Here is a 21,483-nt window from a genome sequence, read left to right on the forward strand (position 1 = left end):
AAATTCAAAAAAAGTTATAGGGAATCTACCTAGAAACATGCGAAATTAATTTCTAAAAAATGATCATTGTGCAATTTTCCTCACAATACGAATTATCTCCCTTTGATGGGTTACACTAATGACTGGACCAAAACGAAAACGATAATAACTTTTTTATTTCTCAAAGGATTTATGTCAAATCTGAACTGTTATAAATTTAGACCATTCAATACATGAATATAAGAAAAAAAAATATAGAAAACTTTTTTAAATCTTCATTAAACGTGACCTGACCAACGCTGACAATGCCAGGACCAAATGAAAATGCTAATAACTTTTTTATTTCTTAAAGGGTTTATGTTAAATTTGAAATATAATAAAGTTTAATCATTTAATATATAAATTAATAAAAAAATATTGAAAAAAATATAAAATATTCAGATAACGTGACCTTTCTAACGTTGACAATAACCTGACCAACAATAGCAATGACCTGACCGATGAAAATTACTGTGTTATTTTATATTATTTAAAAAAAAACAGGAAAAATATGTTTTTGGTAAAAAAAACTTGACCTGACCAACGTTGACTGTGACCTGGTCGTTATACTACCCAATACTTATTTATATCTTATTGGATTTTCTTTAAATTTATAAAAAAAAATAGAATTAAGATTGAATGGTAAAAAACTGGGAAAAACAGTTTAGGGTACTATGACGAGCACCGAATTATTTAAACTTTTTATAGTATTGAGTAGTATATTGTATTTAACTGTGTTGTAAATTATGTTGTATATTACCGGTTATAATTTGACACGTTTGATCACAAATATAAAGTAACTCAAAAGGTGTGTTTGAAGTAGGCCATACATACATGTAAGTTGATAAATCCAATATAGTTTGTTTTTTAACAGTAAATAGTTATTTCCACGTACTACTTAAGGTATGCGCGAGCCTTGTGCAGGATATCTTGGCAGTTTTTAATATTTTCATAATAACAAATACACATTTCGCAGACTACTTGAGGTATGCCCGAGCCCCTGCATGTACGATATCTTTGTATTTTAAAATATTTTCATAAAATATAAGTAAACATATTCGCGGACTTAACTGGAGGGTTACCAGAGCCTTGTCTTAGTTTTAAATGTTCCCGAAAGTTTGTAAAGCATTTTATATTTTCTTATTTGATAAAATTAATGGTTCAATCTAAGTGTTTCTATAAAATTGATGCAAAGCCTATTACATTTAAATAGGTATAAAGTCATTTTTCCTAGTCATGATAACGGTCAGAATGTAGGACAGAAAGTCACAGACAAAAAGTCACAGACAAAAATTCGCGGACAAAAAGTCACATGTATAATATGTTATAAACATAGACTTCTGCTTCAAAGTAAAATCTAAATTATTTTTTGTCTAAAGAAAGACAATTATATACTAATTTTGAGAAACATCTTTCTGTAATGGGCTTTCAGTGGAAATCAAAGTATACGTACATGCATATAATTCTTTTAAAGTTACCCTGTGTAAAGAGTTATCATATTGTCAATATGTTTTAATTTGCTGCTAAAAATCCATTAAGATTACTGTTATTTTCTCAAATTTCAATAATCCAATGCCTTTTACTAATGTAAATATAGTGCTACCAAAGGCGGATCCAGGGGGCCATGAGGGCCCGCCCCCTCCTTTCATTGGAAACATTTGGTTGATTACATATGGAATCACTGAAGCATGAATGTAGCGGGCATCTCTTAAGGCAGTCAGTGGTAACCCTGATATGACAATTGTCTAGATGGTATATTTTCCCCCTGCTGCTCGTTGTAAGACCAGCAGTCACCCGCTGACCGATTTTCCGTGGGTCCTCTTAGGGAAATGGAACTTTTTGTAAAATCTCGAAAATTCCTCCCCCGCCAGAATGTCAAACAAGAAATGTGTCGGATGAATAGCAGGGACCATCGGGTCGACGGCCGACGTTACCCGCCCTTGCTTGTTACGCCCTTTTTTTAGGGACTCCCTAGTTGATCTATTGAAATTTCTGTCCTTGTCCAATTGATCCCGATTTCTAGTGATATTTCGAATTGTCTGCCTTCATCCCAGGTTACACCTATTGAAGGACCTTTTTGATTTTTAGGATTTTTTATAACTTTTATAAAAATGATCTTCATGTAGATACTCATCATCCAATAATACAATATTATTCAAAACGTATAGCTACATGTATACATGATTTGCCATTTCAGCATTGAGTTTAGAATGAATAAGAAAAATAAACAGCTCATAATAAAGGTATTTTTTTTCCTTTATAGAAAGGTTAGATGGTCAATTAACATTTATTTAGAGGATCAACGTCTGACTCTTTTGGTTCTATTTTTTATTGTGTTGAAATGTTTCAAATTATTGACTTTAATTAATTTTTGGTCAGTAGACTAGCACAGGACCTACAATGTTCCTATTAAATTTATTGGTTTTGTTCTCTTCTGAAATATGCATGAGATGTTTGACACTGGACATAAAGCAAACCACAACTAATCGATCATTTCTTTTTTTACAAAACTGTATACACTCTTTACTATATGTATCGAAGTTCATTAAACGAATTTGTAAAAATTAGCACTTATCAGTATTTTTGCAAATGGACTGCTTGTTTCCATGGCAACACATTCAATGGCAAGTATTGCATAATTGCATATATAATTTTTTAAATGATTTTATTTGTTTTTTCTAGATTTAGTCATTGTTTTTCTTGTACATTTTTCATGATCATAAAAATAGACTGACATTTCTTCATAATCAGCACTTTTATCCAGATTAGAGAATTTGTATTTGTTTCATTCAAGTGGTAACACCATATTATCGTTATACTATACCAGCAAAACTATTTATATATACACATGTGTGTATACAGTGAAACTTAATAAGTGTTTTCGTTTTCCTACTTTTGTGCACATTTAAGAAACTAACTGAAACTTTTTCAAAATTGTTTTAAACTTGTGTATCATCATGAAATTGTTTCCATAGCAACACAGTTAAAACTATAATACCGTTATGTATCAATATGGTTCAAATGTTAATGATTGCAATCATTTCTACAAATTGTATATTTATTTTATTTTTTTCTGACTGCAGAATTAGGTTTTAAAAATTTTTTTTTCAAACATTCAAAAATTTTTTTTTCTGAAAAAATGAAAACTAAGCTTTTTGTATCCATGGTAACAAAAAAATGAGACATACTTCCCCATTACTTTTTCGCATCATTGATAAGATAAGACTATGGTTTTTATGAATTGATGGTTGACTTTAACTCAGGTGTCCGCAAAAAATTATAGTGAGCATTCAAAAATGACCTCAAAAGGGTATTTTTTACCTAATGCAAACCACATAAAAAGGGGGGTAAATGTAATTATGATTGAAAATGAATATGAAAATATCAGTTATTAAATTACATTAATAAAATGCACATATTTAATAAAATCATAAAAAAATATTCTTTCTTTTAATCATTTATTATGAAAAATTATGTTGAAAATAGCCATTTTCAGCTTAAAATCATAGATATCCAGAAGAGGTAACACTGGTCATCGGTTGCTATGGCAACCGATATGCTTAGCAACCAAAGTTTTGCCATTTTTTGTTTGTTTCATCAAGACTAGTAAGTGTGTGAAGTTTGAAGAAAATCCATGAACATGCGTGCCACACTCCCTATATAAAAGTTTAAATAGTTACAGAGAACCAGTATTAAATACTCATGGTTCATTCTTGTAATTTTTCACTTATCTTGAGCATGTTAACTTTCGTTGAAGAGAATTTAAGTCAATTTCCTATTTTCGTGACTGCGGTAGGTAATGGGTTTGATCCTCAACTCTATCAAAAGAGACTGCTTTAAAAATATGATCCATGAATGAAAAGGAGATGAAGGGACAGCAATCCAACGACACATTTCTCGTTATTTTGCAGGATAAACTAGAAATAATGTTTGTTCCGTAGGTACTTAATCACAATTTCCTTATGACAGCATTGCTGATTATAAATAAGAAGAATTTAATTTGTCGATTAATTCGTGCTATATAGCATCATATTTTTTCAACCGCTCGCTCAACATGGGAAGGAAGTGACGATGCCCCTAAACGCATGAATGATGTTCACTAAAACTAAAGTTTTTGACGGAAATGCAACGAACTCGAAAGTGGTCTAAGCTCTGAGTCCTAAAAAGAGAATGATTTATTTAACAGAGACTATCACAGATCTGCCATCATCTAAATTCCAAAGGTTACTGAGTCACAAAAATAAGACAACCACTGATGATGTTTCTGACTAGGTACAGGTACATACATATATACTAGTACAAAATGCACCTATATGGAACGGGGACCCAATTATTTCCCCCATTACTTCAATGCAATTTTATCAAATTGAGGGACAAATGTTTTATTCCCTATATTAGACTGCAAAATTTCAATTACTTTCTCATACTAGTAGCTCCCTTCATTGTTTTTTTTTGAGAATTTTTGAAGCGTCCTGACAAGCATTTAAGAGAAAAATACTGTTTTAGTATCAATGGGGTCATTTTACTAACTTCCTGGTTAAAATTGAAAATAAAATTTGGACCATTTATTCAGACAACCATCCACCCTATACATTTCAGAATCACTTAGACTAAAATTTAACAGAAGTTGAAAGTTTAATGAATTCCCTTTAGATATACTAGAAATTTAAGCATCTTTACATAATTTTCAACTCGGTATAATATCCCTTTTAAATGATGGTAGATTTATCAAGGGACTTCATTCGTGGGTACTGGACTGGTATCCCGTAACTGGGATCCTATTCCATTTTTTAAATATCTTTTTTTCGCACTCCTCTTTGATCTTGATCGTTGGTTTAACAAAGTAACATTGAAAAACGTACAGAAAAAGTTTCATATAGAAAAGCACTTATTTCGGTATAATAATTCCGGGATAAAAGATATGGAAAACACAGGATATAGAAAAGAAAAAAAAATTATAATTTATAAAATATCAAAGAATGTTAGCAACTATTGAAACGAAGCTCGATGTACCTAGAATATTGAAATCATTCCGTCCTACGATCTAATATCTGCTGTACATTACATAAGAAGGAGCCGACGGAACAGTATAGTCATAGTGAGGAAAATTAACAATAGAGAAGAATGAGTCGTCGTGTTTGCCATTAATTTCGATATGATGATCTTGTATCAATAACTTGGTACGAGGATAATTTTTTTTTTCAAATTCAGATTATTAAGAGATAACATGTAGATGTTGAATATCTGCAGTTATTATTAAAAATAACTATCAAGTGCATGGTGTCATGAGTTTTATTAAGATCAGCCATTAAATTAAAATTCAAAATATTTGAGGACCAAGTTTGCGTTTGAGGGGCTACTTACCCCCCATTGGAATACCAATCATATCAGCTTTCATTCTTTTGCAAAGAACTTCAATTAAAAGATAAATGTCAGCTTTTTCCATTTTTTCTAGAATCTAAAATTCTGCAATACATAGATCAGAGCCTTCTGACAGGTCCACACATTCCTATTACTCATAATATGAAATATATCTGGCTTCAAGAAAAAATCAAACTTGTAAGGTAAATAGCTGTGCACATGAGGGAAATAACATAATAAGGTATTTCTTTTTTTTCTTAATTCGAATTAAACTCTCTTTTCGACGTTTCATTTGTTAGATTTATTAATTGTGTAAATGTCTTTAGGAGAGACACATGTTTATTTGTCATGTTGCCAATTTCTTATGATAATTCAAAGGCTGATTAAAAAATCAACACAAAGGTAAAGGCTCTGATCTATGTATTGTTTACCCATAGATGAACATGCCTCAACAAAGACTAAAACTGAATAGCTTCCTAAATTATACAAGACAACAATACAAATTTCATTTTATATTTGCAACAAAAAAGGGTATTTTCATATATCTATGGATGTAATCAATTTTAAACAAACACAAAGGAAAAGGTTTAAGATATTTTATTCTTAAGCATGAACAATTCGAAATATGATACTAGCATGATATACAGCAACATATTTATATAATGCCAACATTTTATATAAGTCAACTTTCAAGAATTGGTAGAGGTTAGTGGGCAAGGGAACACAATCTGATTGGAAGAACATAAATACTTAATGTGCAATATGTTTTTCATGTAAGCTGCGTTGAGGATAATTATAACCTGAATATTAAAAAATAATGCTTTGTCATCGTAACCCTGTTCCAAAGTTGTAATACGTACATATATTTTAACAGACTAGAAAACACACATGGATAAAAGTATATTATCGAGTGGTTTATTTCTATTCAAGTTTGAGGTACTTTCATATACGTGTTTATATTTGATTTTATAATTTTCGAACTATAGCGTAAAACATTACTGCAGCTTACATAACATTACTAAAACACATGAGCAATACAAACATTTATAAACAAAATGAATAAATTCTGAACACTAGCAATGCCGTTTGTTTAAAATTGATTAAACATATCAATTCAAATCTATCAATGTTGCTTTGATTTATCAAAAACAACAGGTATAATACTTTATGGTAGCACTTAAGTGTTTTCCTCCAAATTTATACAACAAAATACATGTAGTTCACATTCGTCTTGGTTGAGCTAAGAAACACAAATGGTAGGTACAGATGACTCAATAAAACAATAGAAATAAGCCAAAAAAATGTACATAATACTGCTGGGTATCACAGATATTTGAATATGGGTTTTCCTGTTTATTCTTATCTCCTTCACTATATCTTCACTTTCATAATTGTTCCATATTCAAGCTGACATCGTCAATTCTTTTGGGACTTTCAATGCATTCTCAGTACTGTGTCCGAAAGTTCCACCATACCTGAATTTTTGTCCTGTAAACAAGCACAAGGTTAGAATTTACTCTGTTTATCATACGTTAGAGAATTCTTGAAATCTCACAATCGTTCTGTTATTAAGTCAACCAGGTATTTGGTTAAAAGGTCATCCTCATGACCGGACAAAATTACCTTATAATAGCAGGGACCTTTAAATTCAGGGGCAAAATGCATAGGTATTTCTACTGACGGTCAAAACAAGATTGACCAAACCATACCGGATCGATTAAAAGAGGTGACATTTATAGCAGGTAAACTCTACTTTCAATAAATCAGTTTTTCTTACATTTAATTGTTTCCTTACGGCACTTATAACATATTATGTGTAAACATGATGTCGTTTACAAAACAAGACATTTAATTTGTCTTTTTTGTGTAAAAATGACAAACACGACCATTTAACATAAACAGTTGCGCCTGGAGCACAAATACGCCCGTCGTATGCCCATTAAATTTATTGAAAGCATATTTAAATGAAAATTGGAGTATGCATTAAATCAAAAGTCAATAAAATTGCCATGCAGAAAAAAACATGCAGTATATCGCATGGCATTTATGAAATTTCTTAAAATTTACTTCAAGTTTGACATTGTTGTTTTGATTCGTGAAGGTAAGCTCCATTTCGAATTTGAAATTTCGAAAAGCGAATCTGAAAAGTTTTGAGCACGAAAGGGAGCTTACTTCAGCCAACTCAAATATTCCAAACAGGTTAGATGATATCTTATCAAAGCGTCCTAGCTTTTGTACGACGTGTTGACGGTGATCAGACGAACGGAGGTGTTTTGTCCCCTGATTCCCTTTCAAGGCTTAATCTTAAATGCATGTGGTCTTAGACTGTACCAGACTCCGACTGAAATTATATATCATTTATAAGATTCCTGGCTACGACGCTGTTATATATTCGCGACTTTCTTTTGGTTATCTTATGTAAATGATCCAACCTTTTTTGGCGGATTACATTTTGAAGTATAGGCATACCTGGTATATGTCCGGTGTAATGTGGTACTAGTCCTGTTTCAATTGGATATATTGGTTTTCCATCTGATTTAGGTCTTGTCTCTTGAACCATTCTCATCTCTGAACCATCTAATGATTTGGCTCGTACTATATCGTCTGTAAATTCGTTCAATGCGAGATGTGTTATGATTGGATAACCATTTCCAAGTTGACCTCTACTACGGGGAACAAAACCAGTATATCCTTTAAAAACATAAATTGTACTATATGGTATCTCATTTCATTATTATCATAATTATTTATCTTTTTATTTGTAATTTTAATTCAATATGTTTATAAATATAATTTTTTAGAAAAACAGCAGTCGATCAGACACATATACATTTACATTGTACCTATGGCGGCATTCCACCTTACTTACATAGGCTCGTTATAGAAATACGTGTTGTTTTTTTACTCATTTAGCTAGATATTTGCACATTGATACATGTAACTAGTCCTTAGATCAACAAATCCGTCAAACAGCCAGAATTTCAATCTTGGCATAGTGTGCTTTATTTTTCTAGTGTTTTGATTTTCATTACATCTGAATGAACAACATTACGTGTCGTGTGTATTCGATATTTTCCTACTTGCTCGAACTAGAATTTAAATGATGTCTATTTTATATATAGGTGTTGCTCTAATTAGACATAGCAAATTTTCTTTTCTCTGTGGGTGCCCAGAACATTGTGATGTCAAATATTACTTGTCTGACAATTGTGTCAGACCCTAGATCAAGTTTAACTGGAGGCTAAAAAGGGCCTGTAGCGATGAGCTGTCATAAAATTTAAGAGTTCAGTTTGTTTCCGATTATAATGTCAATGTATAATGCGTTTATTAATTCTTCTAGAATTGAAAAAAAACCGGATTAAAGTCTCCAATGAACGGTTGCAATTGTAATCGTTTGAAAAGTGAAGGCTGCATGATGGTTTTGATGCTTAAAAGGCTCTAGGTAATAAACTGTAGGAAGAGGTGATTACATAAACAGGTACACGCTTACTCCTACAATCATAGTAACATTCGCTTTTTCTATTATCAGAATTTCGCAGCCAAAAATGGATGGTCGCGTGTTGCAGTCATATTAATTATTATTAACTTTCAATTATTCTTACAGGCGATAACATATGTATCATATAATAAATGGACCAGGGTTCTGTTGTTCTACATGTCGTTTGTACTAACGAGTCGTTAACATTTCTTAATCATTCGATTAAAAATAATCAGATATTAGTGTCTCGCTTGACTGGCCGTTAATTTTAACAATGTGTTATAAATGCTTAATATGTCGTTAAATTTAATCCACTTATGAAGGTGTATTAAATTTTAATCGTAAAATCATAGTATCGAATATGGCTGCTGTAGCAATGTAAATTTTAGTTTCTGTTCGAAAAATAAGACGTTTAGAGGTATTTATCCTTAGGAAAGGGATTTCAGCAAAGATCAGCTACATGTATGACAGCGCTTTTTGTCAATAAATCTGTAAGGAGTTGAGTTGAAACTTGAATTGGAAAGGAATAAGACAAGACGAGGCAAATGACCGACGGCTACATACAATTGATAATATTTTTTTAGACAGAAATTACACATTGAACTTGTTGCATTTACATGATTGTTTTACCAAAGAAGCAAATTGCAAAAGGTATTGCATAACGGGAACAATATGAAAAAGGACAAGTTATAATATATATATATATATTCTTGTGTAGTATTTCTGATGTCACTTTGACATAATTGACATGGTTGTCCATAAATGAGTATTGTACGTGTTGATTTTAATTGAACTGAATATGAAAAACAGCCTTACCCAAAAAAAGGGTATTTCACTTTTGTTAACATCTTCATACAAAAAACTCGTCAAAGATGCCAGTCTTATATTTTGTAAGCCAGACGCCCGTTTCGTCTACAAATGGTCATAAGTGATGATCACATAAAAAAAGTTAACAGGTTCAATTAAGAACGAATTTAAAGAGCAAGATACTGTGGTAAAAAGTCTTTACAAGTAAAGCTGTTTTTAATATCTAAATATGAATAAGAAAGTCTAATCAAAGTACTGAAGTACTGAACATCGGATGACCGCAGGTTCTTGTGGATGGTCAAAAGCACATGTCACAGAAATAGATCACATCTCTATACCTGAAACTGAGGTTGATTTACAGAGATATATTTTTTTCTGATACAAGTTCGTGCATGGATGATGAATAAATGACAGGAAATTCAACCGCACCGTAATAACTATTATATTGTAGTGATACAAATCAGTATACCTGGGACTATTATACTAATATGATAATAGTGTCAGAGTATACACGTCTGGTTTGTTGTTATATATTATATTAATATTACGGTTGCATGTATATATAATTTTCATCTATTTATATATCATTCTATTCTACTTTTCTAATTATAGTGCAGTGCAAGTGCATGGTGGACACTCTTCTGTAAAAAAATCGATTTTTCTAAAAGATTGGATATGAGAAGCCATTCATATTTTCCCGCAAAACAATAACAGAGTTATCGGTCCTTGCCGGGAGTGTCGCAAAACGTTCTTGAGATATTCTTCCGTAAGCTTTAACACAATTTTTCGGTACGTGTGCATTTATATCATCAATGATTTTTTACTTTTACATATATATAACTAACGACAACACATTTTTATATTATTAATTTGTGTTTTAATAAAAATATTTATAGGAGTATCCATTGAAAAAATGAATTTGAACAAGCGATAAGTAATGTTATTTTGCACTAGATAAGTGACCGCGGATCTATATTTTTTATAGATCGATTGAAAACCCAAAACTAATTTGCATAATGGATATTTAGGCGATAGCAATACATCGATATGACCTCACGGTCATCGCGATGTAAAAATGAGGCAAAAAAAAACAAACATTGTGATTGGCCTATATCGTCCTAAACAATGGGAATTCAACCAATGTCGTGACGTAATTTTCATTATGGGGTACGAACAATGAGAATACCCACAATCCTTTAGATTATGAAACGGCGTATTTCATTCATGAAGATTCTCAGTACTTACCAGACATGAAGCACTTCTGTAGGTCGCCATTAGCCATATAAAAAGGTGATCTTGAATGTTGAATTTTTGATTTAGAAATATATGGTTTGGCTTCTGATGACACTGGTTTCAGTGGTGTAAAATATCGGCTACGAATTGCCTGCAATTTAAAATCAAACAATAATTTATAATAGATTTATAAAAAGATGTTTTTTAATTACTAAAAAAGTGGTGTTTACTGCGATTTCTTCTTTGTTTTCTCTTTGTAAAGTATTATAAGAATTTTTACACAATTGCAGACTTCGGATATATAAAAGAATAAACTCCAAATATTTCGCAGATGGTCAAAGATAAAAACAATGTCATTCCTTGATAACTTTTCTGTAGAGCTGTCTTCGCTCATTCTGGAAATCTTCAACCTCTTCTGGTCACATTGATTAAATCAGTTTTACCCATTCAAAATCAAGGCGTATCTTTGATATCTTTGATAAAAAGGTACTTTTTGCTACCATGAGCAAAATTCTTAGTTTCCTCTGACCAGAAAAAACACAAAATTTAAAATCTTATTACTTCAAATCTACTTTTATGATAATTGATCCACTGTAATTTAGCAGTAAACGTAAAAGTGTTATAAAACCCATCTGCATACACCAAATATCCTTATTAAATTTTTCTGTGGGGATTTTGACTTTTCAATGACTACAGTATTCAGCTTACAAAAAATGAAAAGGCAACGTTGACTTTGGAATACAATCTATTTACCGGCATTGTTTTTCCGTCTTGACCTGTGACTTCCTTCCCTTGTTGCATTACTTCCGTTAGTTTTAAATCCTTTAACTTTGAATCGTAATCTTTTTGGTCGACTTCAAAATCTGTTATTGCACTTTTGCATGTCTCTGCATATCTTTTTCCAAAGTAGTGCTCGCTACGTGGTATGAATCCTATAAGATATAATTAAGAATTGACAAAATATCATTGAAGAGAGTTGTAAATCTCCCTATTTCTGTCATCATCAGTTCTTGGTATTAGAATGGATAAAAACTAAATGATTTTGCTGTTCGCATTCGTTTCCTGTTCGTATGGGTATTTCCTTCTTTGTCCGTAAAACGTGCTCATTGTTCGGTACAATAAAAAAGGGGGAGATACCAAGGGGACAATCAAAAATTACAACATCGTGGTTAAAAGAAAACAGACAAAAAGCACACAAAAAAGCTTCACAAAAAACTAAAAAATTGAGCAACATGAACCCACCAAAAAACGAGGGTCAACTCAGATGCTCCGGAAGGATCATCTGTCTATTCATTTTTAATAAAACTACGACAAAAACCGACAGCATATAAACATAGAATGGCATATATAGCTCCGTACTATTTGTCCATAAGGAATTTGGGCTTTTAACTCATTTTGCACCGACTCTATATAAAGCTTTTGGTTTGATTTGATTTGACTTGTTTTGGCCATTTTTGTCACTTTTGATGGCTCAAAAGATATTCTAAACTTCAGTCAAGTGAGAAAACAAAATCAAACACCTTTGAAAATATTTTCATATATTGCAAATTGGATAATCGAGATAATGTTTTTAATCGATCATCTTAAATTAAGTGCTATGTTCAGAATACTCTGCAAACTGCTAGCGTTGTCCATGACAACCGTGACTATTCAACGAAGACGTACAACGACAGCAGATATTAAACAGATGAGAGAAAGTAAAACCAGTACAAAGTTTACAAAAACAAAAGTAACGAGATATGGTATGATTGCCAATGAGGCAACTATCCACCAGAGACCAAATGACGAGGATATAAACACAGATATGCCTATAACAATGAGAAAACCCATACCGTATAGAGAGCGTAACAGAATGTGAAATAACCCAAAAGAGAAATCCAACGGTCTAATTATTTTAAAACAAAAAAACGAAAAACAAATAAGGTACACAGCAACCAACAACAACCACTGAATTAGAGGCTCCTAATATGGGACAGTCACATAATGAATCTGGCAGGGTTTAACATGTTGTGAACGCTCAACCGTCTCCTTAACCTGGGACATTGGTGTATCAGCACAACATAAGAACAAAGTTTTTCTATCAAAATCAGTTGTAAAAGGCTTGATTCCTCAGATCGGCACTAAAAAACTAACAAAAAGACAAAAACAATGGTATCGATTTAAGAGTACACGCAGCTACTGTAAGCTAGTTCAAAGCCAATTTCAACTAATGAATAAACCATGTTTTCCCAGACTAAAATTTCAATCAGGACATATCAAATGGATTAAGTATGTAAAATCAAAAGTGCTCGTAACTATATAACCATACATATCTAGTAATGTTTTTTTTATTAATTAAAAACAAAATCAATGTTAGTATATACCGATGAAGACAACACACAGATAAGTTTAATTGATAAACTTTAAGAATGATCACATTCAAAAGAGGATCAATAATTTTAAAAGTCTGTCGTATAAAAATATAACATTTAATATTGTAATGCTTAATTATTTTTTTCTTTCTTTCGATATGTTTGTGTATATTTTCTGTCATAACATTAAGAACCGTCTAGTAAATTGATTTTATCCAGATGTGTAGGGGCGATATGAAGTTCCCCGTGCTTCTAACTTAATCCCTATATGAAAAGTAATGCAGAAATACAAAGATACAGTTTAAGTGTATGCTTTTGCTGATTAAGAATACAAAAAAAAGTAATATCAAAAAAAGGAGATGTGTTATGGTTGCCATGAAGACAGCTTTTCACCAAAAACAAACAGGACATTAAGGATATGAACAATATCAGGTCACCGTACGGCCTTCAACAATATGCAAAATGCATACCGTATAGAAAGCAATAATTGTTTTCCGTTTAATGTTATAAGCTCAACTTCTCAATAGACAAAATACCAACGGTCTGATTTAAGCTTATAACATTAAACGGAAAACAATTATTGCAGACAGCAAGCAACGACAACCACCAGACTACAGGCTCCTGCCTTGGGACGTACGCATAAAGATTGTGGCCGTGTTAAGTATACCATGTTTTGGAGCCCCACCAATCCTTTCCAATGCCGGGACAGTGGTGTGACAATACATCATTCAAAATATATAAATCAATTGAAAAGGGCTTTACGCATTAGATTGGTACTAAGCACATTGAACTAACAAAATGACAAAAGACAAAAGGTACCGATCTCAGAGTACTCGCAGCTACTGAAAGGTAATCCGAAACCAGTTACAACTATGGGTAGACCATGTCTTCCTCGGCTTAAATCAGTTCATCTCCAATGGAGCTAGTGTAAAAACGTTATAAGGAGTCTTGGATAAAGCATAACTTTGCGCAATGCCAAACTACACGTATTGACAAGATGCGGTGCCATGAGTGCTAATAATTTGTACTCAAATTGCACTCAAATTAATGTAAGTACTCATAAACACAATGTTAAAAGATCTTACTGCAATGTTAGATTAATAAGCTTTAAGAATAAGTTTATGCAACGGACCAATAAGTTTGTATGGATCGTTTCTTAATTTACGAGCACTGTAAACAACATCACTGTTAAAATTGGAATGTGACATCCTGTTTGAAATCAGACTTTTAAAGGTATGGCCAAACTTCTGAACCAAATCATATCTTTGAAAAAAATACGTAAAGTTTTTAGTGATTTATGGTGATGAAGTATGGTAGTTTTGCACTAACAATTACAACTTATTATTTTATTTTGGTATTCAGTACAGAAACTTAACAAGACAGATTTTTGTCTACTGGAAACCACATAATTTCCTTATTTAAGATCAGATGTCATAACTCTGGAGTATTAAAAGGGAAATCTTTGGAAATTAAAATCGATCTGTCCTTCATTATCCAATCTAATTCATAAACAAATCAATCCTTTCATTATTCGGAAAACACACAATTTACATTTTTTACAATCCATGTCCAATACCATATTAACCTTGAAGCAAGAACAATAGTTTTACTTTGTGGAAAATTATCTAACACTTTTAATGTATTTCTTTGAAGATAAAGTAGATGACAATTAATACACCTAGACAGAATGGGACGATTGTTCCACAAATTATCTACAGAAAACAAGTGCATACAGAACATGTAATAAGCTTGAAGCAATATAGTAAGATCGATAAAAATCAAACTAATTCAGAGCAGTGAAATTAAAGAAACAGAAATCAAATTTAATCTGTTTTAAATGTCACATTTCATAATTTTAAACCATTTGGCTGCGGGGTTCACAATTACCCGGACACCCTACAATGAATTAACCAAAATCAACAAGTCTATAAGAATGAAACGCAAACTGTCTGCAAATCGTCTTTAACATATACAGACCTATTATCCGCTCAAATATGTGCTAGAATAGCCAAAATAAATTGAAAAAAAGGACATAACTCATTCGTTCATTCATTTGTGGCGGGGACATCAAAATATCCGAATAACAAAAATATTACATTGCTCAAAATTAGAGGAAAAGGATAAAGACCATTTTTGAAAGAAAAAAATAGAAGCTAATTCATCAAAAATGATAAATTCTTTTAATTTTTTGTTTTGTGTGTAGCAAAGACAACTAATATGCCAGTTGTAACATTATTTTCAGTGGTTTTGTAACGGTTACGCTCTTCAAATCGAATATTTAAATAAAACCCGACAAATAAGTAAAGTTAGTCTTGTTTGTTTTTTGAAAAGTTTGGTTCATTTCTATGTTTCGGAGTAAAGTGTGGCGTCCCTTTCGCTGAACTAGTATACATTATTGTTTAGAGGCCAATTTAAGCCTGCTTCCGGGTGCGGGATTTACTGTGTTGAAGATTCATTGGTGTCCTTGGGCTGTTTTCTGCTCTTTGGTCGGGTTGGTGTCTCTTTGACACATTCCCGTTTCCATTCTCTATTCTAAATGTTATATGTCTTTATGTTTCAAACTATGTCCAGGTAAGTAAACTGATAGAATATTCTTTCTGGAGATGATAAGAAATTACTATGGACGCACTTGTGTATCTTTCATTTTGCATTGACACTGTTTTATGGGTACTATTTTTTACAGATTCTAAACCATATAGTTTCAGACGGTTATATTTTCCATACAGTAGTACTTTCTTATATATTTACATTTGTCATAGTAATATGATTGTATTTATGTTGACATGTATTTGCCTCTGTTACAGCGTATGCTGTCAGAGCGATCAATAAAATTTTATATCGTGTACATTTGAAAACAGTTATTGAATGAAATAACTTAAAAGTTTTACACGTTTAGAGCGCAAACATTACATTTAACCCTGTTTCCAGTATCATATGTTTTGGTTTTATTTTATGTTTCATATTTCATATTTATATTTTATATATATTTTTTTAATTTATCTTTATATTATCTACATTTCTTTCACCTCACCTGTATAACCAGGAATCATTTTTTCAACAAGTTTCTGGTCACCCCAGCTTTGGGTCCTGGAACGAAGCAATTGTGACCGGAAGTCCTTGCTACCAGAGTATAGAGCAGCTGGTGCGCTTGCTCGTATATCTGCCAAAACCAATTTTCCGGAGCTAGCAACATTTGTATTCCCTAATAATCGACACGTAGTTTTTCCAAATGTGTTTCCAATTTGGTATTTAAACTGAGGGCAAAATCCACCATACCTAGAAAATAAAACAACTAATAGTTATTTGCACAATTTGACAATTTGTTTGGGTAGTCCAATAAATTTTACAGGTAGGAGGTAGCGCGAGTATCTTCTGAATATATCACACCAGAGTCATTTTCAAAAAGTCTACAAATCTATACCTTAATTCACGGTATTACACCTTTATGTGTGCATTGTCGCCTCGGTGGTCTCGTAGTAGCGTGTTCGATTCAAGTACGGGTGGTCGGTAGTTCGATCCCCAACCGGATCAAATCAAAGTCATGAAAATTAGCATTTGGTGCTGTCCGCTTAGAACGCGGCATTTCAGTAGCAGTAAAAGGAGACTTGTAGGTTTTCAGTCAGAATAATGTGTTCGAGTAGGATGAAAAGTCTTCCTGCTGTCTGTTGCGTTGTGAACAAACACGTTAAAACTCCGGTTCAGCGTGTCGGTCAATTACAATGCATTGTTCATATTCATCTTACATTGATATGTTCTCGTTTTGATATGTATGTAATATTTGTCACTGGTCGTTAGAAAATAACCAATCCATCATGTGTGTACTTTTAGATCCAACAAAATTGTTATATAATTTTAACACGTAAACAACTTGTATATGCTTAAAGATGACTCAAACCGGCAATTTCATTTGTTGATAAAGATTTAGACATATAATAAGTAATTAACAGAAAAATGAAAAAGAAGGACAGTCTTAACTAAATAGAAATTCTATAGGAAGTTAAGATATTTTTTTTTCTTTCAGAAACAAATTAATTCATGTCGGAAAGGCATATGCCTCGATGCAAAAAAAAAATAAAATAAAAAATGTATAATAAATTGTTATCGCTTAATACAATTTGTATTGTATTTACATGTTTATGTGTAAAATTGGTCGCTTATATTTATATTCCAGTAGGTCTTAACAACTTTCGGATTTTGACACTTTGGGTGAAATGAATTCATGGGAAGTTTGTTCTTTCAGTTTATTTGCATATACATGTACTAGATGAATCAAGGACATTTCCTACGTTTAAGGGTCCATGTTATTAGAGCTAGAGTTCATATAAAAAGAGTTATGATTATAGATAGGATTTGAGTAAGGTTATATAATAAGAGTATGGTTTAAATGCTCAATGATATAGGTTATCTTTAAATTGACCCCCTTACTGTGCAAATGTGTGAGGGATAAATCAATGCAAGTAAATGATTGATTGATTTGTTGATGGTTGATTGATTGATTGATTGATTGATTGGCGTCAAGTGGTAAATATTTCATGCATAAACAAGCTAATGAAATCTATTTAAATAATTCGGTGATCTGAACTCGATGGTCTCCGGGTAATCCGAAAAAGAAAAAAAAAAGTTATGTCAAAATTAAAGTAATGTTTTCTTTTCGGGGAAGTGGGGTCAGAATTTCCCCGAAGAGAAATTGAGTATCCCATGCGAAAGGAAATGGACATTCAAATACTTTATTTTTCATGAATAAATCAGCAATAATTGACCAAAAATAAAAGTTAGGTATATTAAAGTACACGTGTTCATATCTGAAATGTCTATTTTCTTTCATTTAATAAATACTTTAAACGAAATAAATAGCTTATCATTACCATTTATCAGGTTTTTATCAATTGATTTTGTTAAGACTGTCTTTGTTATCTTAATTAAGTGGGAAAAGGTATATTGAAGATCAATTCCGTCTGCTGTAAATAATTTATGGAAACATGCAACCACGACTCAAATACAGAAATGCGCATTCATATTGTATACTATTTAAACACTGCAAATGTCTTTAAATGAATAAAAAAAGACTTACCCTGGTGTGTGATAAGGGTCCGGTGTCATTAAGACACTCTTTCCATCAGATGGTAGCGGCATTGTCCCCTTTTTAACAAAAATATATCAATGAAAACAAAAATGAAACGAATTAGTTAATCTATTTCCCTTTTACGCCGGGTCGATTTTCGTATCTATGAAACGAGCCCATTACGTCACGTCATTGTTCCGAAAGGGGAGATCGGTAGAGATTTTCTTTCTGTGTCGCTTGACTTTAATAGGATTAAGGTGACTGTTTTAGACGTTCTGTTAGTGAAATTAAATCCACCATTAGTTTCAAAATATTAAAACCGACATTTAAAAGTATTCATAATTTAATTATTGAATATATTGTTCACAGGCTGTTTGTCTCACCTATTTTTCTTGCTGGCATCGTTAATTAACATAGTTATGTATATTCACCTGCCATTTAAACAGTGTCATATATTTTATAACTTGGTTTCGTTGATATTTATTACAATAATATGCTTTAGATATTATACATGTCATTCTTTTATCTGAGATTTGTATGTATTTGAAGTGTACATTTGATAAGTTAATATATTAATAAGACCTACAGGAAGCACCAGAATTGTAAAATTTCAGATAATTTTTATTACATAGGTGGTTATTTTTTTCATTAAATGGCTACATTTATTTATTTATTTATAACACAATACATACATACTTATTAGTTGATCTTCTATGTTTGATAAATGTTAAGTTATCTTTATTGTGATATTTTAGAGCATGTACCTTATAGAAGTGTACATGTTATATGCAAGAGGGTCTGGATGGGGTTTACATACTACAGATTACTAATGAGCCAAATGTACAGAAAAATCGACCCAAAAAATAAAGATGAGAGAAAATAGGGTAAAAAAAATAAATAACAGAGAATAATGGGGTGCTGAAATATAAAGAATAGAGAATAATGGGCAAAAATATAAAGAATAGAGAATAATGGGCAAAAATATAAAGAATAGAGAAAATGACCTATAAAATTAAAGAAAACAGAAATGAAGGACCTATACTCATGTAATATAATAAAGACATGAATAGAAGCATCAAAATTGTATGATTCCAGATTCATATATGTTTTTTTTTCTGCCTCGTTAAAATGCTACAATAAAATTAAGACAATACATATTTACTTAATATTAAGTCTTTTTTCTGTATTTGTTAAAAAGGTTAGTTAGCTGTATTGTGATATTTTAGTACATGAACCTTATGGCATATATTACATTTACGATTACTTTCAAACCCATTTTAAAAAATGGACTAATCCTTAGTTCTGTATACATACTTTTTCTTTAAATAAAAACATTAACATTATAAAGAGGCGATTAAAAGAATTAATAACGAGATCTATATCGGGGGACAATACAGTGAAATGAATACACACAGCTATTGATTTGACAACTGCCATTTAAACCAGAGAAATATTTGTGAAAGTTTATTGTCTACGAAAGTATATTAAATACTTAATTGTGGGTTAAAAGCAATTTAAATCCAATTGTTGTCCAACATGATAAAACATTAAGTGGCGTGTTAGAAATTTCATGTTAAAATCAATAATTCCCAATTTACTTGGGAACAACTTTTATTAACGGAAATAGATTAATTGTATTTCCTGGTCAAGCGGCTGAAAATTCCGTTAAAAATGCGAGAATAAATATCATCCAATGCATTCGTTTGACTTGACCGTCTTTATTCATGGTTTCTTAATAAAAAAATCATCTGCCAAGATATACTGCGAGTGAATCGAAAGAAACCAGTTTTATGTGTCCTTAGCTGCAAAGGTAGTGTAAAATATTAAAACTAGAGGCTCTAAAGAGCCTGTGTCGATCACCTAAGTCTACGTGCATATTCAACAAAGGACACTCTCCAACATTTTAAACGAGAAAAGAATTCATGACAAAATTCTCTGTTTTGTTGATCTTGTTTTGCTGATCATTTAGTCTGTTTAGTTTCTCTCTATCGTCTTTAATTTTTGCTCAAAACACAAAATAGAGTAAAAACAATCCTCATTTAAGGGCAATCACTCTTATAAAGAGTGACAGTCTACTACCTATATCGGCAAAATTTGACTTGTTAGTAGATCTTGCCTTGCTGATCATTTTTGAGAATTTAAAATGTCTATTTATCTATTATAATTTTTATCATATAAGGCAAAACGCAAAGTAAATGGTAAAAATCGTCATTAATGTGCAATAATTCCAGTAAGGAGTCGTCGGACGATTTCCTCTTTATTGTCTTAATTGTAGATCTTGTCTTGCTGATCATTTTTGCTTCAAGTTATTTAAGTTTCTATCTATCTATTATAATTTTTAAGATATAAGGTAAAAACGCAAAAATGGTAAAAATCATCAACAAAGGGCAATAACTCTTACTAATAAGGAGTCGGCTGACGATTTCGACCATTAGACTTATTTGAAGAACTTGTCTTGCTGATTATTTTTGCAATTTATAAAGTTTCTCTCTATCTATTATAATTTTCAAGATAAAAGGCAAAACATTTAAAAAATGGCAAATTTTATCATTTAAGGGCAATAACTCCTATAAGAAGTCGTCTGACGGTTGAGACGTATATGGACAATTGGTAGAGCTCAACATTTTAAACATTTCTGCCTTTGTCAGATTTTCTCTGTTTATAAAGGTTTTCAAAATAATAGACTTGCATTTTACCCCTATGTTCTACTTTTAGCCATGTCGGCCATCTCGGACACATTTGGTAAACTAGATACCCCCATGATAATTGTGGCCAAGTTTGGTTAAAGTAGTTTCAGAGGAGAAGATTTTTGTAAAAGTTAACAGACGACGACGACGGACGATGGACGCCAAGTGATGAGAAAAGCTCACTTGGCCCTTTGGGCCAGGTGAGCTTACAAAGTAATTTACCTTCCAAATTCCAAGAGAATTAACAAAAATCATTTTTTTTTTTCTAGAGCCTGCAAATATGGCTTCCTCCAGAATATACATAAAATACGAATATTATTTGTTTATCTATTCACTTAGTTGTGAATGTTTTAACCAAAGGGATCGGACTGCTCATTTGTAGCCTAAAGGGGGTTTGAGGAAATTAAGAGGGGCCTTGAACATTTTTGGGATTGGAAAGGGGATATCCAATTTTTCAATACTTGAGATGGAAAGGGGAGGGGGCAT

The 21,483-nt window shown here is 31.8% G+C and overlaps 1 protein-coding gene across 1 annotated transcript; it reads right to left on the reverse strand.

The window, feature by feature from the left end:
* Window positions 1-5,960: 5,960 nt before the first annotated feature.
* Window positions 5,961-18,477, reverse strand: LOC127730040 (protein FAM166B-like). The gene is made up of 6 exons (XM_052238084.1): window positions 18,320-18,477; window positions 16,280-16,524; window positions 11,651-11,829; window positions 10,910-11,048; window positions 7,849-8,070; window positions 5,961-6,867 (listed from the first exon to the last, which is right to left on the reverse strand). The coding sequence occupies exons 1-6, from the start codon at window positions 18,379-18,381 to the stop codon at window positions 6,782-6,784; spliced, it is 933 nt and encodes a 310-aa protein (XP_052094044.1). The 5' UTR covers window positions 18,382-18,477; the 3' UTR covers window positions 5,961-6,781.
* Between the last annotated feature and the right edge of the window lie 3,006 nt (window positions 18,478-21,483).

The sequence above is a fragment of the Mytilus californianus genome, unplaced genomic scaffold, assembly GCF_021869535.1.
Source record: "Mytilus californianus isolate M0D057914Y unplaced genomic scaffold, xbMytCali1.0.p SCAF_2, whole genome shotgun sequence".
Classification (NCBI taxonomy): domain Eukaryota; kingdom Metazoa; phylum Mollusca; class Bivalvia; order Mytilida; family Mytilidae; genus Mytilus; species Mytilus californianus.